Source organism: Vicugna pacos, chromosome 9, assembly GCF_048564905.1.
Source record: "Vicugna pacos chromosome 9, VicPac4, whole genome shotgun sequence".
In the NCBI taxonomy this organism is placed as follows: domain Eukaryota; kingdom Metazoa; phylum Chordata; class Mammalia; order Artiodactyla; family Camelidae; genus Vicugna; species Vicugna pacos.
In genome coordinates, this window is record NC_132995.1 from 57,093,512 (window position 1) to 57,117,748 (window position 24,237).

Genomic DNA, 24,237 nt, shown 5'->3' on the forward strand with positions numbered 1-24,237 from the left:
ATGGCCCCTCAGGGAATAAGTTAGGTAACTGACTTCCCCCCCAGAAGCCCTGCTGGGGCTGGGATGCAGCTATGCCTACTCTGAAAAGGTACCTCTCCTTCCCTAGCACACTCTCCCTCCCATGGAGTGTCCCAGGAGCTAGCTGGTGTTGTAGAGATGTTATCTTTACTGATCCTTTTAACCCTTCCCTATATGGGGCAGCAAGACCACACCGCTGCCTCTCCAGTGATCCTTTCCCACTGTAAGTTTCACATAGAGCTCACCTCTCACCTTCTCCATAAACCCCATTGGAAAGAAATGGCTCAGACAATCAGCTGGCTACAGCATCTCATTGTGGCTCATTGATCACTGGGGGAGATTTACTGGTCTGGTTGGAGACAGTTTTGCTTAATGAATGCCTATTATAGGCTTGGCATGCACTGGCTGGAAGGAAGCCCTCTCCTCCACAAACTCTTGTTTCGCATGCCTCCGGAAGCTGGGCGCTCAGCACAAGGACGACCTTCCCACACAGAGAAGGGTCACCCTTTGGCTGATGGTCTTCAAGTCACTGCCTCCCGTGCTGGAGCCTGCAGACAAGTTCCACGGGGCCCATTTCCTTCCTTGGTGCCTTTCAAGGTGCAATTAGGAGAGGCATACCAAACATCTGTCATTCTCAGGGTCAAGGTAGTTTGTTGAACCCATAGGTAAGAAGCTTGGCACTCATTCATTGAGAAAGGCTTTTTTCTTTGTTTGGTTGGTTTATGACTCAGGGAGCATTTAGATGTGGCTGATTTTGGCTCAACCAGATCAAACATAAAGGCCCCATGTCCCTCTTCCTCATTTCCACTCCCACTGTAGATGTGCTTTCTGAGACTGAAGAATCAGCTAAGAGGTAAGTATGTCTGCTTCAAACATTATTTGGTTACTTAAGATACAATGTTGATGGCTTTTTCTGTTTAAGAGGGGAAGTGGGAGAAGAGGTCAGATGCCCCTGACATTCAGGATTAGCAGATACAAACTGCTACACATAAAACAGATAAACAACAAGGTCCTACTGTAAGGCCAGGGAACTATATTCATATCTTGTAATAGACCATAATGAAAAAGAATATGAAAAGGAATATAAGTATACGTATAACTGAATCACTGTGCTGTACACCAGAAGTTAATACAATATTGCAAACCAACTATACTTCAGTAAAAAGGAAAAAAGGAAAAAACTATGCCAAAACCTCATGTCGATCTTATCTGTCAGATAAGTCACTACTGAGAGAAAGGGCAAAGTCATTTTCTTCAGGGAGTCTGTACATTGCTTTCAGCCTGAAAAGAAGCAAAACACAGTTGGAGGGAGAGCACAGGAGGAGAGACAAAGAGTCTCCCAGCCAGGAGCCACGGCTGGGGGATCCCTAGTTACCTGAAGGCAGCACCGTGAGCACCACATGCTGTGACTCATCTGACGCTTGGGCGACCCACTTGCTTGGGTTGCCGTGTAGCTGCCACTCTGCCACCTTGCACCAGTACATGCCCGCATCCTCCATCTCCACCCGCTGAAACTTCAGGACAAAGTCTGTAGGGGATGAACGGTATGAGAGCAGGCGCCTCCTGAGCCCCTCTTCACCGTACTCCAGCGAGCCGTCCTGCTGCAGGTGAGCCAGCATCTCACTTGCAGGATTTCCTCTGTTCCGGTACCACGTCGCAGAGAACAGGGAGGCTGGGCTGCCGGCACTCTCCAGGCTGCAGTGGATGGTCGCCTCTCTGTGCTCAGTGGCATTTTCTGTCCAGTACACTTTGGAGACACGTACCTTGCTTCCTAGGAAATAAAATGGCCGTAAGTTAGGGAGGAACCCAGACTTCAGATTGGACACCTCCTCTGAACAGTCCAGCTGTCGCTGAAGACGACATCAGGTTCTCCACTGTGAATGCTTTTCCTTGACCCCTGTCCTCCTTCCATATTGGCCAGAACATTGTCTACTGTGAACCAAGCCAGCCACTTCCCTTCTTCAGCCTCCCTCTTGCCTACTGGACCTGCCACGAAAAACCACCCAGCTTTGGTGGGCACTCTGCCCTGCTGCCCTTAATTCTCCCAGGTCAGCTCTCTCTTCTGCTTCCCAGAGGGGCCCTTCAACACTTCCAGCCTCCCCTCAAGTTGAATATGCCACCACTGCCCCTTTTTCTTAGCAAATGAGCCTCCTCCCATACACTCAGGTGTGTCACCTCAGGTATAGACACAAGGAACGAGGAGGCTATCCGAGAGACTGAACATCTTTATCCATGTGTTAGAGACTACGTTGTTGGATTTGACTAAGTTTTAAAAAGATTTTGACATTTACTTTTTAAAAATGTTCCCTAGATCACCAGCAGGTGAGAACTTGGAAAGAAGGCTAGATTAGTTCCAACAAAACAAAGAAACTACAGTATGCACTAAATTTTCAACTCTACCACAAACAGATTTATTAATCTGTCTTGAAAAGAACAGCTTTGTCCAGTCTGGGGTTCTTTTTTAGTTACCAACTTTACTCTCTCCTTCTCTTCATGGAGGAGCATGTGAAATAGTTTCTGTGGTCCTGTCTTTCCTTCCTCACCTCAAATTACTCCCTACTCTATTGCAATCAGCCTTCCAACCCCACCACTACACTCTGGCCAAAGTAAAGGCTCAACTTCCCAGCTCAAGAGATCCTCTAGTCTTTTTTGTCCTCTCTGCGGTTTCTGCCACTGAAATCCATTTTCTTCTGAACTTTTCTCTACTGATTTCAGAGAAAATATCCCTCCTGCCATTTCTGACCAATCCTTCTCAGTACTGTTCCCTGGGGCTTCTTCCTTAACTCACTTCCCACACCAGGGTGCACAGCTGGCTACCCCCAGCCAAACACACCCAGCCCACAAATATGTCTTATTCGACATCTTCAGGATTTTAAAAGAATTTGAAATCATTATGGACATTCTCAGAGATGTCACCAAAAAAGGTTTTAGGCATCCCTTGATGTACTAAAAGGTTGGACAGCACAGGGCCAGCGTTTCTGAATGGGAAGCGTTGGCTAGAGTCAAGAAGTGGTGTGTACTTTGTAAAGAGGTGGGCACACCCTGTCACAGTTTGGCTTGGTCCACCAGGAGAAAGGGATGTTGGCCACACAGATGGAGAATGAAGGGTGCGTGAGTCTTGTGGGATGGCTAAGATGTGAACGCCATGATGATGACGTGGGACATAAGGATGATTTGGGACACGCTGGGTGGGAGCCAAGTGGGAATGTGGGTCAGGCAGTTGGGTAGGAGGGCCTGGAGTTCAGGAGAAGGGGGCTAAGACTTAGAGCTGTTTCACTGAAGGTGGTAGTTGGAACAAAGGCAGTGTTTAAGTGGTTCTGAAGACAGCAGAGAGTAAGGAGAAAAATGGGCTTAGGTGTCCCTGAGGACACCTGCATTTAGCAGGGCGCGGAGGAGGGGTCTGGAGAGCACGGAGGACGGGCGCCGGAGCGGCAGGAAGAGACCCTGGCGCCGGGTTACTACTTCGCCCCTGCTGCTCCCAACAGACTGCGAGCTCCTGAAGGCGGCGCCTTAGTGGATCCCTAATTGCCTAACCCATGGCAACGTTCATTATAATCTTATTTTTTGATGTTACATTGAAAATAGAATTTTCAGCCCCAGACTGGATTAACTTATTTGCATCGTGTTGTTGGATCTCGGCCAGTTCCCGAACCTTAGCTGTGACATTCATTTAATTTTAATCAACGCTGGAGGTGACCGAACTAACACTGACAGATCTAATCAACCCTGCCCACGTTTAGACCACAGCGCTCATGGACCAGTGCAGAGGGATGGAACTCCTACTGCATTTTTAAAGGCCTCCTGAGGTGGAGGAGATGCCCTCACTAGGCCATTCCAACAGTTAACTGCTCTTACTTGCCTTATGTTTAGGCAGCCAAATGTTGAAAAGCAATTTCTCCACACATCCCTATAGAGTTGTACGGTTTCTGTTCACAGTGGGAGAAATATGCTTCATGTTACTCTTTCTCTGCCAAATTACAGTAGAGCCCCACTGGAATGACACAGCTTGCTGTTACAGAGATCGGGAGATACGGTACCCTGGGTAGCTGCAGAGACCAGGCTGCCGGGCTGAGACGCAAACCACTCGCAGAGACTTGCTCCCGTCCAGCCACCTCCAAATCTCAGACCGACTCACCGTAAATGACCCCCGTCTCCGCTGGTGGGCCACCCGGTCCTGTGGTCATCGTGCAGGTGGCCACTATTCCTACAACTCTAGGTCACAGTTTCACCTTCATATAATCACTTCGTAGAACAGCTGCCCAAGAGAAGGCAGCAGTTCTGCAGAAAGATGTGTGAGGACACCCCTGCAAGGTTTACCTGTGGGCCTGAGTTTCAATTCCGTGAGACCTGACTGCTTTTCTCCAAGCTGGTGCCAAGTGCTATTTGTGGACTGGAGCCATTCCTTCACAGCGCAGTAATATTTGCCCTGATCGCTGTCTTCCACGTTCAGAAGGTGCAGCTGAAACAAGCCTTGGGAAACTCTCTCGGCATGGAATTTTTGTTTTCTCCGTGGGCTCTGAAATTCGTCCCCATATTTGACAACATTGGTTCGGTCCATTTCCAGGATCTTCAGCCAGGATGCATCAGTGGAAATAGGATGGAAGTACCAAATAATGGTTAACTGGAGGTTGCCAGTGGACTGGGACAAGATGCTACATTCTATGTCAGTGTTAGAGTTGATGGAGATCTCTTGGACTTGACTGCTTGAATTCACTTCCAGCTTGCTCTCTAAATGAAAAGAATGGTAACGGTTACTTTTGTTACTTTGCTAGAAAAAGAGAACTGGAAGGCAGAAGGGACATGAGAGGTCAACAAAGGCAATGCCTCCTACATCCATCAGATGTGTGAATTCCCTCTTGAGCAGCCCCACTAACTGCTCCTGCAGCCTCCGAACAACTCACTAACTGACCAAGCACCCATTCCATCTTTGGACAGCTCTGCCACTAGAGAATTCTTTCTGGAATCAAGTTGAATTTTACCTCCTCATAACTTCTGTCCATGGGTTCTGGTTCTGCCCTTGCCCCGGAGGAGTGGGATGGGGAGGGTAGGGTGGGGAGGAAGCATCATCCAGAAAAGTCGATCTCTTCCACTTGATAATGCTTCAGTATTTGGGAACAGACATCTGTAGCATTTCATAAATCGAATGGTGAGCAAGTGGCCATGTAACACTTTGCCTGTGGGGTCACTATCCAGTGTACGTCTGGATTCACAATTTGCCTTAGCCTAGTTGTATCGCCTGCGAACATGCATAAACAAGACGAAGTTGTATGTGAGCTATTAAAATTGTGCGTCTCTTTGCAGCCACTCAGCTATGGGAACACCGTATGGATAGGTAGTCAACCATCCTTTAACCCCGGAGATTTTCTGCTTTGTCAGAAAGATGAAGAGTAAAACCTGGCTTCCGAATCTTACTCTTAACTTCTTGCTGACTTGACCAGTTCTACTCTGTAACGGCTTATTGATGTTGTCAGCAAGTCCCCTTACTCTTCCTTCCATAAACGTTTATTAAGCACACGCTGTATTATGTGCCAGGCTATTCCAGGCTCTGTGGATGCCTCCCCTCAGTGGGTTTACCTCCTAGAGGGAGAGACTGGCACTGGCACAGCAGCTGAGAGAGGACAGGACTGTGTCACCCAAGCGGGACAGAAGTGTGCAGAGGTGGCCATCCCAGCACATGGCAGGACCGTCTAACCCAAACGTGGGAGTGGGGGTCTTTCTGAGGGAGAGATCTCTAAGCTAAGTCTCAAGATTTAATAGGAATTAATCTGATGGAGATATTAAGGGATTCCACACAAAAGAAGCAACTTGAACAAAGACTTTAAAGGTAAGAGAGAGCGTAGAGTGCTTGATGAACTGCAGGTAGTTCCATGTGGCTGGAGCTCAAGGTCAAGATGGACAGTGGAAGGACATAAATGTACCAAATTACAAAGGACCTTGCCTGCCGTGCTATGGGAGTCTGGACATGAGGTGGATGTGGAGGAGTGGTGGACGACTCGGGTTTCTGGGTCACTGGGAGATGGTGGGGACACACAGAGAACAATGTAAGAGGAGTAGCTTGGAGGGATAATAATGGTGCATTTATGTTTTGACGTATTGAGTGTAGACATGCCTTGGAGGCAATTGCCTGGAGATCCAAAGAAAAGTCTTTCAGGATAATGGATTTGGGAATTGTTAATATATAGGTTGAATCCATGGGATTAACCCACTCTGGGAATAAGCCCACTTTGGGGGACTGTACAGAATGAAAAGAGAGCTCGCTGAGGAAGAAACCCAAAGGGAAGAATCAGTGGAAGGGGAGGATTCTGCAAAAGAGAATGAGAAGGAGCAGTCAGAGTGCTAGGAAGGAAACCAAGAAAATCCTGTGTTATTAAGACCAAGAAAAAAAGAAGTTTCAAGAAGAAAGGATTGGACCAACAATTTCAAATACCACAGAAAGGACAAGTAAGTTAAGGCATGAGTTAATCAGCAGGAGATCATTGCTATTACCAGAAGTACCGCTCGGTAGCAGAGACAACACTGACAGCTACCACGTCTGAGCATCAGCTTGGGATGTCAGGCACTGTACCTGCCACGCCACCACCTTTAAATTGCACATCTGCAATTTACACATGGGGTCACTAGGTTTGGATGGATTACACATCTTGTACAAAGTGATGCTGCTATCCAGTGCTCGTCAGATCTAAATGACAACAAAGGCTCTTGCGCACTCTGCCGTAGGAGAATGGAAGTCACGGAGCAAGACACACGGCACAGAATTTGCGAAGGTCATGTCTTACTTTTATGCTCTGTGCTCTAGGACCAGCTGACAAGGAAAACCGTGTTGACTATAAACATGAATGTTCTAATCTTAAACAGTAACACAGAAAAATAAGTGGATACATGTATTCTAATGGAATTTCTATTACCCATACTACTAGGGGAGACATTCAAAACATTTAATGACCGTAGGCATGGCCAGTGACCAATCTGAAAGAATGCCTCACCACTGACTAGCCTTAGGGGTCCTTTGCTGTGCCATGTGGTGCCCTTTTGTTGCTGAGTGGTGGGGACTGATGGGAAATGGGCAAGAGGCAACAGTTATTATTAATCAGTGTGGAAGTATTTCAATGTTTTAACAACCAGCATGGCCATTTTGTGCATACTAGCTTAACGTTAAACTGGATATCACTTATTATTTTTTTGTTTTGCTTTTGTTTTTATTTCTGGTTGCTTTTTTTCAAATTGAATTATAGTTGATTTACAATGTTTGAGTCATACAGAAATGAGATTCAGCTTTATATATATGAGCGTGTTTTGTGTCTATATATATATGTTCTTTTTCAGATTCTTTTCCATTATCGGTTATTAAAAGACATTGAATGTAGTTCTCTGTGCTATACAGGAGGCCCTTGTTGTTTATCTGTTTTATATACTGTAGTGTGTATCTGTTAATCCCAAACTCCTAATTTACTCCCCTTCCTTTCCTGGATATCACTTATGTATGATGCTTACTTACACAGTACAAACATGAGGAGAAGGTATTTTATGCTTTAATTCTATACCTTACCCCAAACAGGAAAACTGTTTATTAAAAAAAAAAAAGCAAGGATTAATTTCAAGTGGTGTTCACCTGGTAGAGTGACGGCTATCCTCAGGGGGTGTGAGATGGCAGAAGCCCGTGAGGGGCCGTTTCTGTGAAGACAATGTCCACCATAAACTTCTACTTTACACTGATAAACCCCTGCTTCTTCCTCGGTGGCATCATGGATTAGGAGTTGAGAAAGAAATGAAGACTGTGAAACCTTCGTCTTCTTTTGGAACTGGGGTAGGAAGTCCCCCCATTCGATTGTGCCATTATGGGCAATTCGAACAAGCAGATCAAAGTCTCGAGACCCAGCTGGCTGGAACTGCCACATCACAGTGAGTGGAACCTTGAGGTCTGGGTAGTCAGCCCTCACGACGCAGGACAGGTCGAAGGTGTTGGTTAATTTCACTTGAGGTTGACGGCTCAGCAGATTAACTTGCAGACTTGACTCTGTGGGCAGAAATGTGAAACAGAATTTCAGACACGGTCATCAAAAAAATCCAGGTACAGGGCTTCCAAATTTCCCTAGTCACCACCTCGTCACACTGAACCATGTGTTCATACATTGGGAGTATCCAATATTGGGGGGTAGAAGTTGATTCACAGTACAGTCTGTCCTGAATTCTGACCTCGGTTTTCTAAAGCTGACCCTCTGCTAAGAGTGTTCTCAGCAGCGACAACAAACAGGCAGTGTTTCTCCGGTCTGCTGCTTAGACAGCTGCTGCTGCGTGGGTGGAGCGCTCCCCAGCCCCGCCGGCTGGCCTCCTCCCCTTACCCCGACTCTCAGGGGCAGTAATTCTCTTTCGCACATGCTGGGAGAGACTCTGCAATCCCAGGGCTGCAGCTGTCAGAAGCCTGAATGTACGAGGCTCAGCTCCAACTGGCATAACTCTTCTATGTAAGCCTACTCCAATTCATACGATTTTGTTTTTTAGCCTCGAATAACAACTTACAAGTTGCACTGGAAAGATGATCTTTATAAAGATGAGATCAGTGGACAGACACACGTGGTAGCCAGAGACTCTGCTCTGTCCTGGGGCACCTGTGCTATAACGAGGGACTCAGGATGACACACAGTCCAATTCCACTGCATTCCACTGCAAAAGGAAGAGGCCAAAGCTATGCAAGTTTAAGAGGGATTTCCCTGACACTTACTCAGAGGTTTCACAGTGACTGATATCTTCTGAGTCCAGTTCAGATCTCTGCCCTGGTTCCGGGTCCTCTCAGACATCCTGCACTCATACGTGCCGCTGTCTGTGACGGTGGTGGAGGTGATCTTCAGCTGGAAGCTGGCCCAGTCCATTTTCTCCAGCCTTGTGTTGCTGGGGTTATTGAGCTCGCCGTAGGAGGCACCCAGCTTCACGGTGCCATCCTGCCCCATGCCAGCCACAAACTCTGGCTGTGTCTGGTCTTGTGGGACGTGCCACCAGGTCACGGACAAGGGACTTTCAGCTCCATCTGCCTTGCAGAAAAGGGTTAACGTCTCTCCCTCCCACACCGCTTGCTGCTTGTTCTTGGTAGACAAAACCACGTTTCTTGCTGTGGATTACAGATTTAGAAGAAAAAAGTATTTCAAGTAAATGAAGTGAAATCTCATTAATTAGGACTTGGTTAGTTTGTGACAAATCAGAAAGATTTGCTAAACACTCAGATAGTGGAAACAAGACAGCAGAAAAAATACCAGGAGAAGCTTATTTATACTTAAACAATTTATAATGTGCCCTTATTTTCAGTGATTTGTTAAATCAGCCTTCCTTTGGAACGTCTAGGTGGGAAAACATCTGCTGATATTTTGTTAAATTAATTAGGGTGGGTGTATGAGGTTGAAAGTAATCGAGATGTGTTTATTTAAATCTTTAGTTTTTTGGAATTCAGACTTTCACATTTCAAAATGATCTTCCTCTGCTTCCTTATCTTTCCCTAATTACTATGTGTTCTGAACAGGGAAGTAGTATTGTTAGATTTCTGTTCAAAATACTGCCATTAAATAATTACTTGAGGAGGTGGGAAATGCACATATCTATGTTTTTTCCTTTTTTTCAAATGAGTTACTCATTCATATATATTGTTGGTTGAAGGGAGATCCTTCCTCTATCTGAACTATAGTATAAAACTATAAATAAATGTAAATCTGGCTCCCAGATGGGAAATTCAAGGTGTGTAGAAAAGCAGATATTCCTTCAACAGACACTTTCTGTGCAACGCCTTGTCCTGGGTGCTTTGTGGGGAATGCAAAGACTCTTCAGGAGCAAATGCACCCAAGGCAGCCCAGTCTCATGTTTAAAGCCAAGGTCCTTGGAGTCAGAATTATCCTGAGCAACACAGCCTCAATTTCCTTTCCTCTAAATATGGTGGCAATGACAGCGCCTCCCTTATGCACTGCTGCAAGGACTGAATGAATAGCACGTGCAAAGGGCTTAGCCTCGCTGGCAAAGGGAAGTACCCAGCAAAGGTGAGCTATTAGCATTGATATGTGAAGACAGGCATTTTGTGAAAGCATAGGAGTTCAAAGCCAAAAGAAGCAAATAAAACAGAACTGGCATTAGAAACCTTAATAGGATCTAAATGAATTTGCAAATTGTTCTTCCCTGTTGAGGAAGGAGTTCAGTCTTCACCGCTTTATGTATAAATGTATATGTTACAAAGGCAGAATGAAGGCTAATGCCCATGAATAGGCTAAAAAGAACGAATACACACACACACACACACACACACACACACACACGTATACGTGCGAGTATATATATATATATATAAAAATACAACTTGCTTCTGAATTCGGGGTATTAGAAGATAATTATACTTAATTTTTTTCAAGTTAAAAATAGACTCAAAACTGAAGTTCAGAAATTAGAGGGGAAATTATTACTCATAATCTCATTACTGTAACTATTATGATTAGTTTCAACCAACTTCAATTTAAAAAAAAAATCAAGTTTCTTTAGTTCATTGTGGTCATTACAGCCTCTTGGTAAGAAGTAATAAACTTACCAAGCATGCGTAAGTTACACAGTCATACTCGTAGTGAGTACCCCCTTCTGTTTAAAACAGTCATAGAATGATAAAACTCTACGCATCCTGGAAGTAAGAGCTTGACTTGCAAAATCAAATGCTCAACAGGATTCTTAATAAATCTGCTTAAAAAAAAAAAACAACCATTTCTGTTCGTACATATTAGGCCCAGTTTGGACTCCAGCCTGCACAGGGGGTTATTTTTAGCTTGGGAAGGCCACCTACTGATAGGCTTGTGATCTGTGTGCCATGAAGCACACCTTCAGACCCCTTTGGCCCAAATTCCCGCGTCCTGCATTTGAGAAAGATTCGCTCCAGAGCTGCTCCAGCGGAGGCTGAAATGCATGAAGCTGAGATGTAGCTCTGTGTAAATATGTAAACACGCCTACGTAGTTTTGTCTGAATCCTAGAAAGTCAGACCAAATGTTTAGTGTGAAAACTAACACCAACACACTTCCTGGCTCTCCACTCTCGGCCAAAGCGGTGCATCCTCACTCCTAGCAAATGGGGCGATGGGGAAGAGCACGAAAGGGAACTGTACCTATTTTTGGAGATGCCTCTATACAACAAGGATATTTTCCTTTTTGGCCTGTTTTTGTTTCTGCTTTTGGGCAATTCATCTTTCTAGACACTGAATTTAACACCCAGCCTGGAGAATTCTAATATTAGTTGTGGATTTATCTGTTTTCTCTCCACATGAAAAGCAGTGATTATTCAAACATATTTAAAGTCACCCAGCCTTCCTAAACTAAACAAGAGTGGAGTGTCCTTCCAGATTCAAGCCTACAGACACTCAGACCCATCTGGACAGGCGTGTCACCACATCTCAGCAACGTGCAGGCAAGAGAGTCTGTCCACTACCATCGACTTCTTTTCTTACTCTGAGTTATGCTTTGATGCAGAATTAAGACTTAGGATCCTTCCTTGTATCAGGTCAAAATAACAGAGAATTGATGAAAGCCATCTGCAAGCTGTCTGGGGAGTAGGAGGAATAACGTGGGTGTTTATTTCCCAGAAAGGAGCCCAGTGTAAGCTCTTTCCTCTTAACCCACTCAAAACACACACACATAGAAAAAGACACAGGGCTTCATTACTACAGGTGTTCTCTGCTTAAAGAAAACCCAAAGTACAAAAATTAGGAATAACAGCAAATAGAATCATAGAATCTTAGGCAGCAAGAGGAACTTAAGGACAGTCTAAGTGGATGCCATTAACTTACGGCTGAGGAAGCTGAGATTTGGAGAGGTAGAGAGTGTGGTGTGTTCGCGGACACGGCCAATTCAACGGCCCGGGAAAATGACTTAGGTCTTCAGCTGGTTTTGGTGCTTTCCTTTCTACTTCACCTTAAAGTGACCTGATTGACACCTGACTTCAGGGGACCGCCACTGTGTCCATGAAGGCATCCTGGGTCACAAAAGAGGGCATCTAAAAGCAGCCCAATAGTGTCTGGTCCCAGCTTCACATACCTGCTGGCTTCCTCAGGTGCACGAGGCTGTCCGGTGACTGCTTGCTCTGAAGCACCTGCCAGGGGCCCATCTGAGCTCTTGTCACCTCTGCCACTGCACATCTGTAGGCACCTTCGTCCTCTGGGCCCACAGAGAAGATCTTGAGAGAGAAAGCCTTGGGGCTTAACTTTGAAACCTGGAGCTGCCCCTGATTTGCTCTTTCTTGGTAGTCTTTCTTCAGGCCCAGAACTCCACCGGCATCAATGCGGGCTGTTTCAATATTATTGAAGAACCAAGTGCCCTGAAGCTGCGGGTTCTGGCCGCCGCCCACGACCAGGCAAATCAGTTCCAAGGGTTTCCCTTCAGGAACCGTGCTCTCAGCCGTAATGTTGACTTGAAAATCTCTCACTAGGAAACAAAAGCAAGGCAGGTATTTATAGAGAGGCCACTGCATCTGTCCTTTCAGTACCAGAGAGAGAGTGTACCTCCTGTCAGGATAGCAAAGGGATTGAATTTCATGTGGGACATTAGTTCTGAGGAATAGGGAAGCCAAAGAAATGCCTAGAATCAAAAATGCCCTTGACTATTCTTTAATCACCCAGAAAGAAGAGATACATGGTTTTCTGACTGCAATCCTATTAAGGAAGATAGTAAAAAGTATACAGCAATGTATCTTTTTAAAACAAAAATTTTTACACTATGTTGGATTGATGTAAATTGTGATTTCTTGTGCTCCTTTTTGGCTGAATATATCCAGTGGAATTTTCCAAAGTTAAAAGCTAATGTGATATATGGCAAATCCACAGCTAACATCATACTTAACAGTGAAAAGCTGAAAGCTTTCCATTGAAGATCGGGAATGAGACAAGGATGCCCACTCTCACCACTTCTATTCAACATAGTATTGGAAGTCCTAGCCAGAGCAATCAGACAGAAAAAGAAATAAAAGGCAACCAAACTGGAAAAAAAGAGAAGTAAATCTGTCACTGTTTACAGATGATAGAAAAAGATGCTGACCACTAATCATCAGAAAAATGAAGATTGAAACCACAATATCACCTCACACCTGTTAAAATGGCTAATATCAAGAAGCCAGAAGATGGCAAGACAGCAAGAGGATGTAGAGAAAAGGGAACCCTAGTAACTGTCAGTGGGAATGTAAGTTGGCGTGGCCATTATAGAAAGCAACATAGAGGTTCTTCAAAACTAAAAATAGAACTACCATATAATCTAGCAATCCTACTTCTGGGAATAAACCCCAAGGAAATGACATCAGTATCTCAAAGAGGTATCTGCACTCCTATGTTCATTATTCATAACAGCCAAGATATGGAAACAACCTAAGTGTCTGTCGATGGATGAATGAGTGAAGGAAACGTGGTACATATACACGATGGAATATTATTCAGCCACGAGGAAAAAGAAAATGTTGCCATTTTGACAGCATGGGTTAACCTGGAGGACATTAAGTGAAATAAGCCAGACACAGAAAGACAAATACTGTGGAATCTAAAGGAGTTGAACATATAGAAGCAGAGAAGAGAGTGGTGGTGGCCAGGGGCAGGCGGGGTGGGGAAAATGGGGAGGTGTTGACTCAAGGGCACAAAGTGTCAGTCATGCAGGATGAGTAAGTTCTAGAGATGTACAGCATGGTGACTACAGTTAATGATACTGTGTGGTGTTGGAATTTGCTAAGAAAAGTAGATCTTAAGTGTTCTCACCACACACACAACTATGTGAGGTGATGGGTATGTGAATTAGCCTGATTATAGTCATTTCACAGTGACTACAGATATCAAAACATGCTGTACACCTTAAATATATATAATTTTTATTTGTCTAAATAAATAAATTTTTAAAATAAAGACTGTTTTATATTTAAAAATTATTTTCCAAGAGAGGGAGAAAAGCACATGTGATGTGTCTCCATAGGACTACTTGAGTATAAGGTGGACACTGAAGGCCATCAGGACAACTTTTAATGGAATAGAATAACCCTCCTCCTAAAAAAGAAAGAAAGGAAGGAAGCAAGCAAGCAAGCTTCAGTGATCCGCCATTGCATCATTGCTTTCAGCATGGATATATATGGTTTTAGACCTCCTCCTACTGGACCAAAGTCCATGTAGAGAGACCAGGAATCACAATGGAAAATTCCAGTTTGCTTTGGTAAAACTGCCAATGCGTCACGAAGAGTGCACCATTCCGAGGAAAAGGGGTCAGGTGGACGGAGATCCCAGCACTGATCCAAGACAAGGCTTCATGTTGGAAACCAGCGTCTGTGGTGAGTGGGCTCTGGAGAGACACACTTGCCTTCAAACGCCAGGTCTGCTCCTCACCAGCTGGGTGAGCTCAGGCGGTGCACTGAGCGGAGGCTCAGCCTCCTGTTTTAAAAATGGGGACTTGACTACTTGCCTCAGAGGGTGGTTGTTAGGACTAAATTAGATAATGGAGATAAAGCGCTTACGCAGAGGCTGGCAAGAATAGCAACAACTACTTCTGTGCATGGCTCGTGGAATCTGCCTAACATTCAACAGATTTTATCCCATATACAGCCTCCTGTGGACACAGCCCACACTGAATGTCCTTATTTCTGCTTCCCAGGTGACAAAACCAAAACTTACTCAAACTTTCTAAATGATTTGTTTAGATCCAACAAAAGATATAAAAAAACAAAAAACAAAAAGATAACTCCCTAGTATCCATAACCAGCATATTAAGAAATTTCCTGAGAAGATCAATACCTGCCGGCTGGATCCTCAGAGTTGTTTGATCTGTCTGCTTTTTTGTGATGAAAGTCCAGGTTTCGTCTGGATCCTGAATCCATTCAGTTGCCTCACAGAACAGCTGGCCTTGATCGGCGGGCCGGAGCCTCCCTATTGACAGCCTGAAGGTGGCGACCCCAAGCTTGTCGAGCCGCACGTCCCCGGCTGCAAACCTCTCTGTGTATGAGAGTCCAGGGATCAACATAAAATCTTTGGAGAGGGAAATAATCTTGCTGGCTTGGCTTCTTTCTCCATCCTGCATCAGGTACCAGGTGACGGAGAGGTGGGTATGCTGAGCTGTGGCTTTGGATGCCTCGCAGGTAAGTTCTAATGGCTCACCTTCCTCCTTACTGAGAGTCTGGGGAGTCATGGCAACAGAGAGGGTATCTGGAATAACTGGAAGCAAAGAAATGATGGTAACTGACGGGTCCAGCACCTGTCTGACTGGCCTCCTTAGGTGAAGATGGCGCCCTGCCCCGCCACCTGTAACGCACATACTTGGAGTTGCTTTTCCACTAGCCATCGGCTTTCCCTATTGTCAACAGGAATATTGGCAACTATGTACATACAGTCTATGGAACTCAGCAAAGCTAACAGTTCACTGATGTACTGACCCTGATTTCACATTTTTAGCATAGGTTTGAACCAGTTTAGCTACTCAGACACAGAGGTTTTAAATGGGAAAAGCACTAGGAGCTAGAAGACCTATATTCTGATCCTGTATTTGTCCCTATTTGACTACATGAACTGGAGCAAGTCATTGCACTTCCCTGGCCCTTTCCCTGCTCCTTCATAAAGTTCTAAAAAACCTGTTATAATCTATCATTCAGAGCCAAAATGCAACCCCTACAAAAGTTTTGATAACCATCCTACTACCCTACCATTCTCTTCTTCCTCAAAGGAAATCACACAGCCTCCACTCATGTGAAAGCAACACTCATATTCCACAAGGAATATTTATTGAGTATCTACTCGGTGCTAACTGCTGTGCTGCAGGGTGTGGTGAACGTTCTCTTCTCATGGCACTTGAGGTGGGTAGGAGAGGGTCATATATAACCACATGAACTGGGTGAGTGCTAATCAGAGTGGTGGGAATAGAGCATCAAGAAGGAACAATGACGGGAATACTTTCTGAGACAGTCAAGAATGGGTTTCACAGAAGAGGTAATATCTAAACTGGGTTCGGAAGTATACGTAGGAGTTTGCTAGGCTGAAAAGGGGAGGATAAGACATTCTAGGCAAAGGGACAAAAGAGTAATTGCAAGGACTATGGCCCTCTCCCCAAAGGTAAATATGCTGGAGAATGGTAGTTTGAGAATAATTATTTCCAAGACTTACTTCCTATGATACTCTATGAATTATTTATATATATTAATATACACTAAATGCATTATATTGATACCAGCTCTTCTAGCTAAGTTAATAGTCTGCATCCAAGAAGAGACATAACATGTGAAGTCCCCAAGATCTGTCTAATGGCGTTGCATTATCAACCTATGGAGAGCTGTGGGCAAGGTCTTGGAAGACCACATACTCTAACTCTTCATGACAAAGTTGATTGGAAACATGAATTGAGAGTTTTAGAGAATATGAGATACCTATTTGTGACAAACTCCAAAATATCAGAGGGGTATGTGGCTCTTTTGCCAAAACAAACAGCACAGTACAAAGCCACGTCACACTGCAAGGCCTTGTGATGAGGGAGACACTGGCTTCGCAGGGGCTGGCTAGCAGAGGAGGGCACCCGGCTTACCAATGAGATTAGTCTTCGCACTGTAACTGCCATAGTATCTTTCATCAGTGTTGGGCGTGTGACACTCATACTCGCCGGAATCCTTCATCTGGAGCTTTGAGATGTGCAGAAAGATCGAGTTACCCCGGACCCTCTCCACGTAGATTTCCCTGCTCCGCACCCTCTGTGCATACACAGCGTAAGAAAAGGTGGCATCCAGGGTGCTAATGATCTGGATTTCTTGGGCCGGGGCTGTCGGCAGGTAAACAGACCACTGGAAATGCTGCTCAGAAGGTCCCTGGTAGCCAGTTACGTTGCAGCCGATGCTGACAGGGTAACCTTCAGCTCTGAACAGCGGTCCTTTCTGAACTGTTACTTCTCTCTGGCCAATGGTGAGCTTAGCTTGCAAGTAGGAGGAAGAAAGGGAATAAAAAGATTAGTGCTCCAGCTCCCAACGCACCACATTATGTAGTTGCCTTTATTACAGTTCTAGTCAATGAGATCGCAGGTTATTAGCTATCATCAACTCAAATGTTCAACACCTTCTTCAGGCTGAGGAGCAGTGGAATGGCTTGATGAGTTCATTGTTTTTTTTATAACTTTAACTTCCACAGGAATCTCTAGTCTCTTAAAAAAAAAAAGTTTAGCTTCATCAATGTAACAGGACCACCTCCACAAAACATATCTGCTTATCTAAGTGCACCTAAAGTAAATATGATGTATGATAATTCACCACTTCCATTATTTTATGGGAAAATTCGGCATGTACTTCCTCAATTTCTGGATACCTGTCACTGAGCTCTTCTCACAGAACTGATCGCTAGGGCGGCAAAGTCTATGGCACTGTCCCTGGTGCCATGTTTTTCCTGCTGGTTGGCTGGAACTGTTTGCAGTTCCTGGCCAGGTCTGATGCAAGACTAGCTAAAATTAGCATCTGAAGACGCAGCAGAACTTCCTTTCTATACTGTGAAGGAGTTTTGGTTTTGTCATTTTTTTAGAGTCATTACAGCTTTATTGAAAAGCCTATAAGAGATGGCTGTCAAGTCCAGCAGGATCTGGGATCAGACTGATTTCAGTTGTTCTCTTACCAAAGGTTTTCAGTTGGGACCACTATGGAATGTGTCCAAATCTCAACCATTTGGTTCAAAGGAGAAAACATTATTCAAAGGTAACATTTCCTTTGACATACACATTTTCAAAAGCAAGACATTTTAAGAAATTAAAATGTGTTTAGCTGACTATACTTCAATAAAAAATAAATTAAATGTATGTGCTTATGTTAATATTAAAGGCTAGTTTATTTTGTGTTACAGAAAGAACAAAGAACAAATGCAGAGATGCCACAAGGGTGAGCTAGCTCTTTCACTCGGGGCTGAGGGCCCAGTGGAAAGACATCAGAAGTCCCGATGGGAGCAATTGCTGGAATTAATGGAATTAACAGAAGAGAGTTCATAAGAAGATATGGAAGAAGCAGAGCATCTGTTGAATTGTCTGAATCCACAAGGACAAAGAATAAAGACCAGAGTGAAAAAAAAAAAGTGAGAGAAAGGGAATAACATTACAGAGACCATGATAAGGCTGAGTATAGGAATCTGGGAATGAGAACAATTCTGATAGGAGCAGATCTACAAAAAAACAGGGAGAAAGGGTAAGTGGTCACCTGATGGAGTCAACTAAAAATACTCACGCAAAACTGGAAAACAAACATCCAGTCAGCCAACCACACACATTTCCAGTAATAATTTAAAATATACTAGCTTATTCATAAATCCCAGTTAACACTATATATTTATATCATATTTCTTATAATAAGCATCTAGGAATAGCAGTTAGACCATCCGAGAAAATCTGAAAATATCACTTACCAAAAAAATTATACTACAGAGGGAATTTATTTTTGGGGGGAGAGAGGTAATCAAGTTTATTTATTTTTTAAATGGAGGTACTGGGGATTGAACCCAGGACCTCATGCATGCTAAGCGCACTCTACCACTGAGCTACACCCTCCCCACTACAGAGGCAGTTTAAAACATTGTCAGCAAAGCCAGCCAGTCTTAGACACACGTCTGAGAGAAATGTGAGCGGTGTGCACCAGGCTACATGTGCAAGAGCATCCACAGCAGCACTGTTTACTATCACCCCCAAACTGGAGGCCAGCCCTATGCCCATCAACAGAAGACTGGACAGACTGTGGTACATTCATAAAACGGAATCTCATCCAGAAAGGAAAGTGGATGGATTGCAGTTGGTTGCAGTAACACGGATGACTGTGTTTAAAGATTCAGAATACTGTAGAATCTTCTTGACTAGATACAGAAAGACTCTATACAAAACTGTTTAAAAGGCAGTACCACACCATCACCGTATCGTTTAGTGATGCAAATGTAAGGGGTAGAACCATTAAAAAAAAAAGCTAGGAAGTGGTTATCATGAAAGTCAAGATTGTGCGTGCATGTGTGCGTGCGTGTGTGTGTAGAGGGTTGTGATCTGGATGGGGCACACAGCAGGGTGGGTGGGTGCTTCAAGCATCCTAGCAATGTTCTGTTTCTTGACCCGGGTAGTGATTACATGATTTTTACTTTTTACTCATTTGTTAAACTGCACATTTATGTTTTATTAACTTTTCTTATGTGTTATATTTCACAATAAAAATGCCTTTTAAAAATATGGTTTCTGAGGTACCACTAACAGGTTTGTATCACGACATGTTTCCACAGTGTTATTTTTGGTGGCTAGGCAACACTTCCTCAACATTTTTAATGACTTTTCAGAGAGATGGCTACCACATTTGAAACATTTTATTGTGAAAACCAGCACCGTGTTTTCTACTGCTTTATTTGCTAATTCAATAAATATTTATTCAACCGCTTGTAGTGTTTCTGATATTTCGGGAACTAAGATTTGAAGATGAGTTTGGGGTAGTTTCTGACTTCTTTATTTTACAATTTAGTCAAGTGGGTAGTCACCTCTCCTGGAAAGAGATATGGTAAAAGTGCTTTGAGGAATTCAAAGAAAAGAGAGATTGCATTTTGGGAGAGGAAAATAGGTAGGGTATATGAAAGAGATAGTGTTAAAAATGGACCTTTGAGAATTGGAAGGATTATGACAATTTAAGAGGGGAGGCAGGACCTTTTAGGTGAAGGAGTCTTCATGACAAGACTGTACAAGTAGTAATCAAAAGAACTGTTTAGGAAATAGGGAGTAATTAGTTGGATTAGAGGAAATGTAACATAATGATTACATAAAGATTAATAGAAGGCGGTAAGATTGGGTAGAAATTTTGAGTCCAAAGCGTGAAGGACTTGAGTATCACGTTTAAAAGTTTGGGATTGATTGATTAAGCAATGGGGAGTCCGCTGCAAGTGTTTGAAAGGTCTTAGGAAAATTAACCTGACAGTGTGTCGGATGATGGAGTTAGAAACAGACATCAGGTAATTACAGGTGCCCAAGAGAGAAATGATGAAGGCAATAGAAATGGAAAGAAAGGGGCTATAATTTAAGAGCCACTGTGGAGATAAAAATCTATAGAGTCTTTTCAGTGTCTTGGATGCTCGGAGGTAGAAGGGGCGATAGAGGGATGGAAGGCAGGAAGAAGTCAAAGATGACACTAGGTTTTGTAAGGGTGACTGAGAGTGATGATGCTGTTAATAGAAACAAGGATATCAGGAGGAGATAATTCTGTGTGCTCAAGGATGAAGGGGAAGATAATGCATTTAATTTTGGAAATACTAAATTCGAGTGGCACGGAATAGACAGGAAGGATACCCATCAAACATTAGGAAATAATATTGAAATATATACAACTGCACTTCAAAATCTACTCAAACTTTTGAAAATATTTGCCATCTAATCCTCTAAAGAACTCTGTGATATTTCCATATTTAGCAATGTCAAAGTTGTAAATGGTGGAGCCAGACTTGAATTTGACATACAAATGTCAAATTCCTGGCTGTCTCCATTGTTTCTCACTGGTTCCTATAAATGCTTGTTTGTAACTAGGGAGCGTTCTGGGCTGGAGATGGGGATTAGGTCAGTTACAATCTGGGAGAGAGGGCTAGAGAGAGACTGCTAGAGAACCTCTCTATTTAGGGGGTAGGATGAGGGACAACACCTACAGAAGGAAGAATTAGGGAGGTGGGAGGGCAGCCAGGACAGCAGCTTGAAACCAAAGGAGACAAAATATTCCGAGAAGAAAGAGCCTGTTGGTATTGCTGGATGCCGCGGAGAGGGTAAGAACTCTAAAGGCAGGGGAAAGTCCTTTTAGCTTGATGATGAGGATGTAAGTGGAGATCTTTGTAAAAGAGATTTCAACAGAGCAGAAGCAGAGGATTTCAAGGGTAAGAAGTGACTGGAAGAAACATTAAGCACTTCAAGAAGTTTCATGGAGAAGGCAAACAGAAAAATAGGATGGCAGTTAGAGTCGTTGGGTAGGGGAGAGCAGTGAGGGCGAGGTGGACGCAGGCACCTCTGCATATTTATGGGCAGAGGAGCTGGAGAGGGTAGAGGTGGATAAAGCAAGAGAGGACGATGAATGGAGTAAGGTCTTAGAAGAGGCATGAGGTCAAGAACATGATTGGGAGGATACTGCTCTCTCAGAAATGCAAAAGAAACAGTGGGGAGGTTTAACAGGTATTTTGGAGGTGGAAAGGAATGACTGACAGAGGCCAATTCAAATGGCTATGCATTGGGATCATGCCCTGAAGCATCTTATTATAAATCTATTTTCTGCGGGATGCTGCACATGTCTCTCCTCCTAAAAATACCTTGGAGCACTGGCCCGTTGCTTTCTGTTTTAATGGACAGAGGTTCAGGCACCTCTGCACAGCAGGTCAGATGCTTGTTGACTGATGGGTGCACAGCTTGGCACTGACAGAATGCAGTGGAGTCACAGTTTTGAAACACTAAGGATTCCCTGCTGGTATTGGCTTTTTTCAAAAACATCACTGGGATTGCCAAATTTTCTGTTTCAGTATTATTTGAATGGAAGCTATTAGACTGAACTATATAAAATGGTCTACACTTGACCATTTTTGATACACAAAAACCCCGCAACTTTAAATGATTCCACCTTATACAAAACTGACCTGGAGAACATTAAACACAACAAGAAACTTCTCTTTCTTTACATCAACAGAAATTCCATATGCTTGGAGGCTGAGAGCACTTTTGTCCATAATTTAGTAAAATTTTTTTTTTCATGAACACAGTCTCAGTGAGACAAACAATAATAGCCCCTTCCCAGGACCCTCCTATGTTAATGGTTTTTATTTGCAGGGCAGCTAATCAGGGTGAAAGGTGACAGACCAAGTACACAAAGCTAAGTCCAAGAGCTCATTTATCCATGACATTAACCACATCTAGCCCCATATTCTCACATGATTAATCAGTCTTCATATTCATTTTATTGTATTTAAAAAATTTTAAAAAATTTTCACTTTATTATTTTATTTTTTGGGGGGGAAGGGCAGTAGGCCTATTTATTTATTATTAGGTTTTTTTTTTTTTTAAATGGACTGGGGATTGAACCCAGGACCTCATACATGTTAAGCATGGGTTCTACCATTTGAGCTAAACTTCCCCCCACCTATTTATTTTAAAAATTAATTAGGGCAAAGTATACATTTTCCAAACAATGTAGTTGGTCAGTTGATCATCATTTAATTAATTTCCTTAATTCCCTACTCTGTATTCGTAATGACAAATAGCAGGCTCCCACAGTTTTTTTTTTCTTCAAATTACTTCCTGATTTATGTATTTTTCACATAAAAACATAAAATTAGTGCTGAGGATGAGTCTAAATTCCAAAGAAGTAAATACGTAACCCAGTTTAGGTAATTCTTTAAATGGGCTATGAAAGGCATCCAGCTTCCCCTTTTTGAACCTTGGTTATTACATTCCTTCTCTCAGGCCTTTCAGCTTACTCATCAGGAGGAAAAAAAAAAGAGAGAGAGAATTTGCAATCATCTGACTTGTTGCACAATGTAAGCCCAGCTTCCCCTGTACGCAGGCCAGACACACAATTCACATACACAAAGCAGACACTTGAGCATCACACACAGACAACTGAACAGGACAAACAGGAACATACCAGCCAACGGTCCCCAAAGGTCCCCACCAGACCACCTAACCATCAGCGCCTGCCAAGTCAGTCTGGCAGGCATCGATTACCCAGCCACTGGTCCCAGGAACTTTCCCTACAGGTCAGCGCTCGCCCCATCAGGCCACTATCTGAACTTTACCTCATACTAGCCAGTGTCCTTTGAGACATGAGCCTGGTTCAACTCAAGCCAAAGTTTCTTAAGCCTCCCTTGAGCTGAATGCTGCACCCTTTTCACCCATTAGCCACAGCCCAGGTCACACTAATTCTAAGCTCTTTTAGTTCCCTTATCATCCTAGTCATTCAAGTCCCTTCACTAATTCAATCCAGTCTCTCTAAAGCAGTTCTTAACCTGGGTGCACATGGGAGATTAAACGGTCCATAAGCCTGGGTGAAAAAAGCCCTTACAGCTTTATTTTCACAAATCTTAATGGAAATTTAGTATTTTCTTCAGTCATAAATGTAGACAACAACCCATAGCTATTTTCCCATCACATCTATTGCAGGTATCTTAAAATATTGTTCATGGTCATCACCACTTTGCAGTTTGGTGTTTAAGAGACCACCTCTAGATCTTGTTACGTGATGCATAAATAAAGGAGTAGTAAGTGACTACATCAATTTATTTTAAAATATTTTGATAACTGGATTTCAATATGATTGATTTTCCCAATAATCTTAAGCATTTTAATGTAGGCACTTAAAAGTTCTTCTGAGATGGGGGTCTATGGGCTTCACCGGATGCTAAAAGAACCTGTAGCATTAAAAAGCACCTACTGCCTGTTGTCTGCTTGGAAACGATTGCGTTCCCTGCCCAGCTCACCTGTTCTCCCTTCCACCCCCCAATCTGCCCTCTGTCCAGCCTGTTCAAACAGGTACAAATGCCCCTGGGCCGACTGAGGTCCTTTCAGATGCCCCTCAGCAGAGCTGAGTGAATCTTCCTGACTCTTCTTGGTAGCCAATTCCCACTTCAGTTCACAGCTAAAGTCCAGAACCTTCTTTTACGTTAACTTACATTAACCTAAAACTACTAAGCACTCTCATGACCTTTCCTTCCATCCAGCCACAAACCCAAGGCACACTTATCGAGACAAGCTCAAACATCAGGCAAACCTTAAGGTCACCTCTCAGTCTGGGGAGTCAAGCCTCTTGCTCTCTCCACGGACAGGTTAGCTCAAGAAGATAAGGTAAAGCCAGGGCCAGCAAACCAGCAGACCAGGCAAGACACACAAATGTGAAAACCAGCGGGGTCAGGTTACCATGGGACTCAACCAGACATAGCACCTCCTGTGACTCAAGGATGTCTAGGTGAGCCAAGAACATCATCAACAGTCAAAAATGACTGCCAGCACCAGAGATGTGTGGCATCATTTTTCCTATAGGGGGCCAAATTGTCCCATTTTATCACCCATCGGTCTCCGTTTGACTGGCCCCACGATGATAGTAATGTACAGAATTATGATACTTACTCAGAATGAGAAAAAAAGATGCCACATGCAGGATGAGTGCCATTTGGACCAGTATAGACCTTTCCCGGCAGTGTCACTGACGGTGCTCAGACGCTGAGTGACAAATGGCTGTGTTCTCAGTACAAAGAGGAAGCAATA

The 24,237-nt window shown here is 43.7% G+C and overlaps 1 protein-coding gene across 1 annotated transcript in view; it reads right to left on the reverse strand.

Annotated features, from left to right (window-relative positions):
- CD101 (CD101 molecule) overlaps positions 1–24,237 on the reverse strand; it is a 33,622-nt gene extending 9,385 nt beyond the window's left edge. The window contains exons 1-8 of the mRNA XM_072967929.1: positions 24,100–24,237; positions 16,555–16,935; positions 14,781–15,197; positions 12,061–12,447; positions 8,738–9,121; positions 7,628–8,032; positions 4,336–4,746; positions 1,394–1,789 (exon numbers count right to left, since the gene is read on the reverse strand). Of these exons, the coding sequence (XP_072824030.1) occupies positions 1,394–1,789; positions 4,336–4,746; positions 7,628–8,032; positions 8,738–9,121; positions 12,061–12,447; positions 14,781–15,197; positions 16,555–16,935; positions 24,100–24,142 (2,824 nt within the window). The 5' untranslated portion in view covers positions 24,143–24,237. The remainder of the gene's footprint in view (positions 1–1,393; positions 1,790–4,335; positions 4,747–7,627; positions 8,033–8,737; positions 9,122–12,060; positions 12,448–14,780; positions 15,198–16,554; positions 16,936–24,099) is intronic.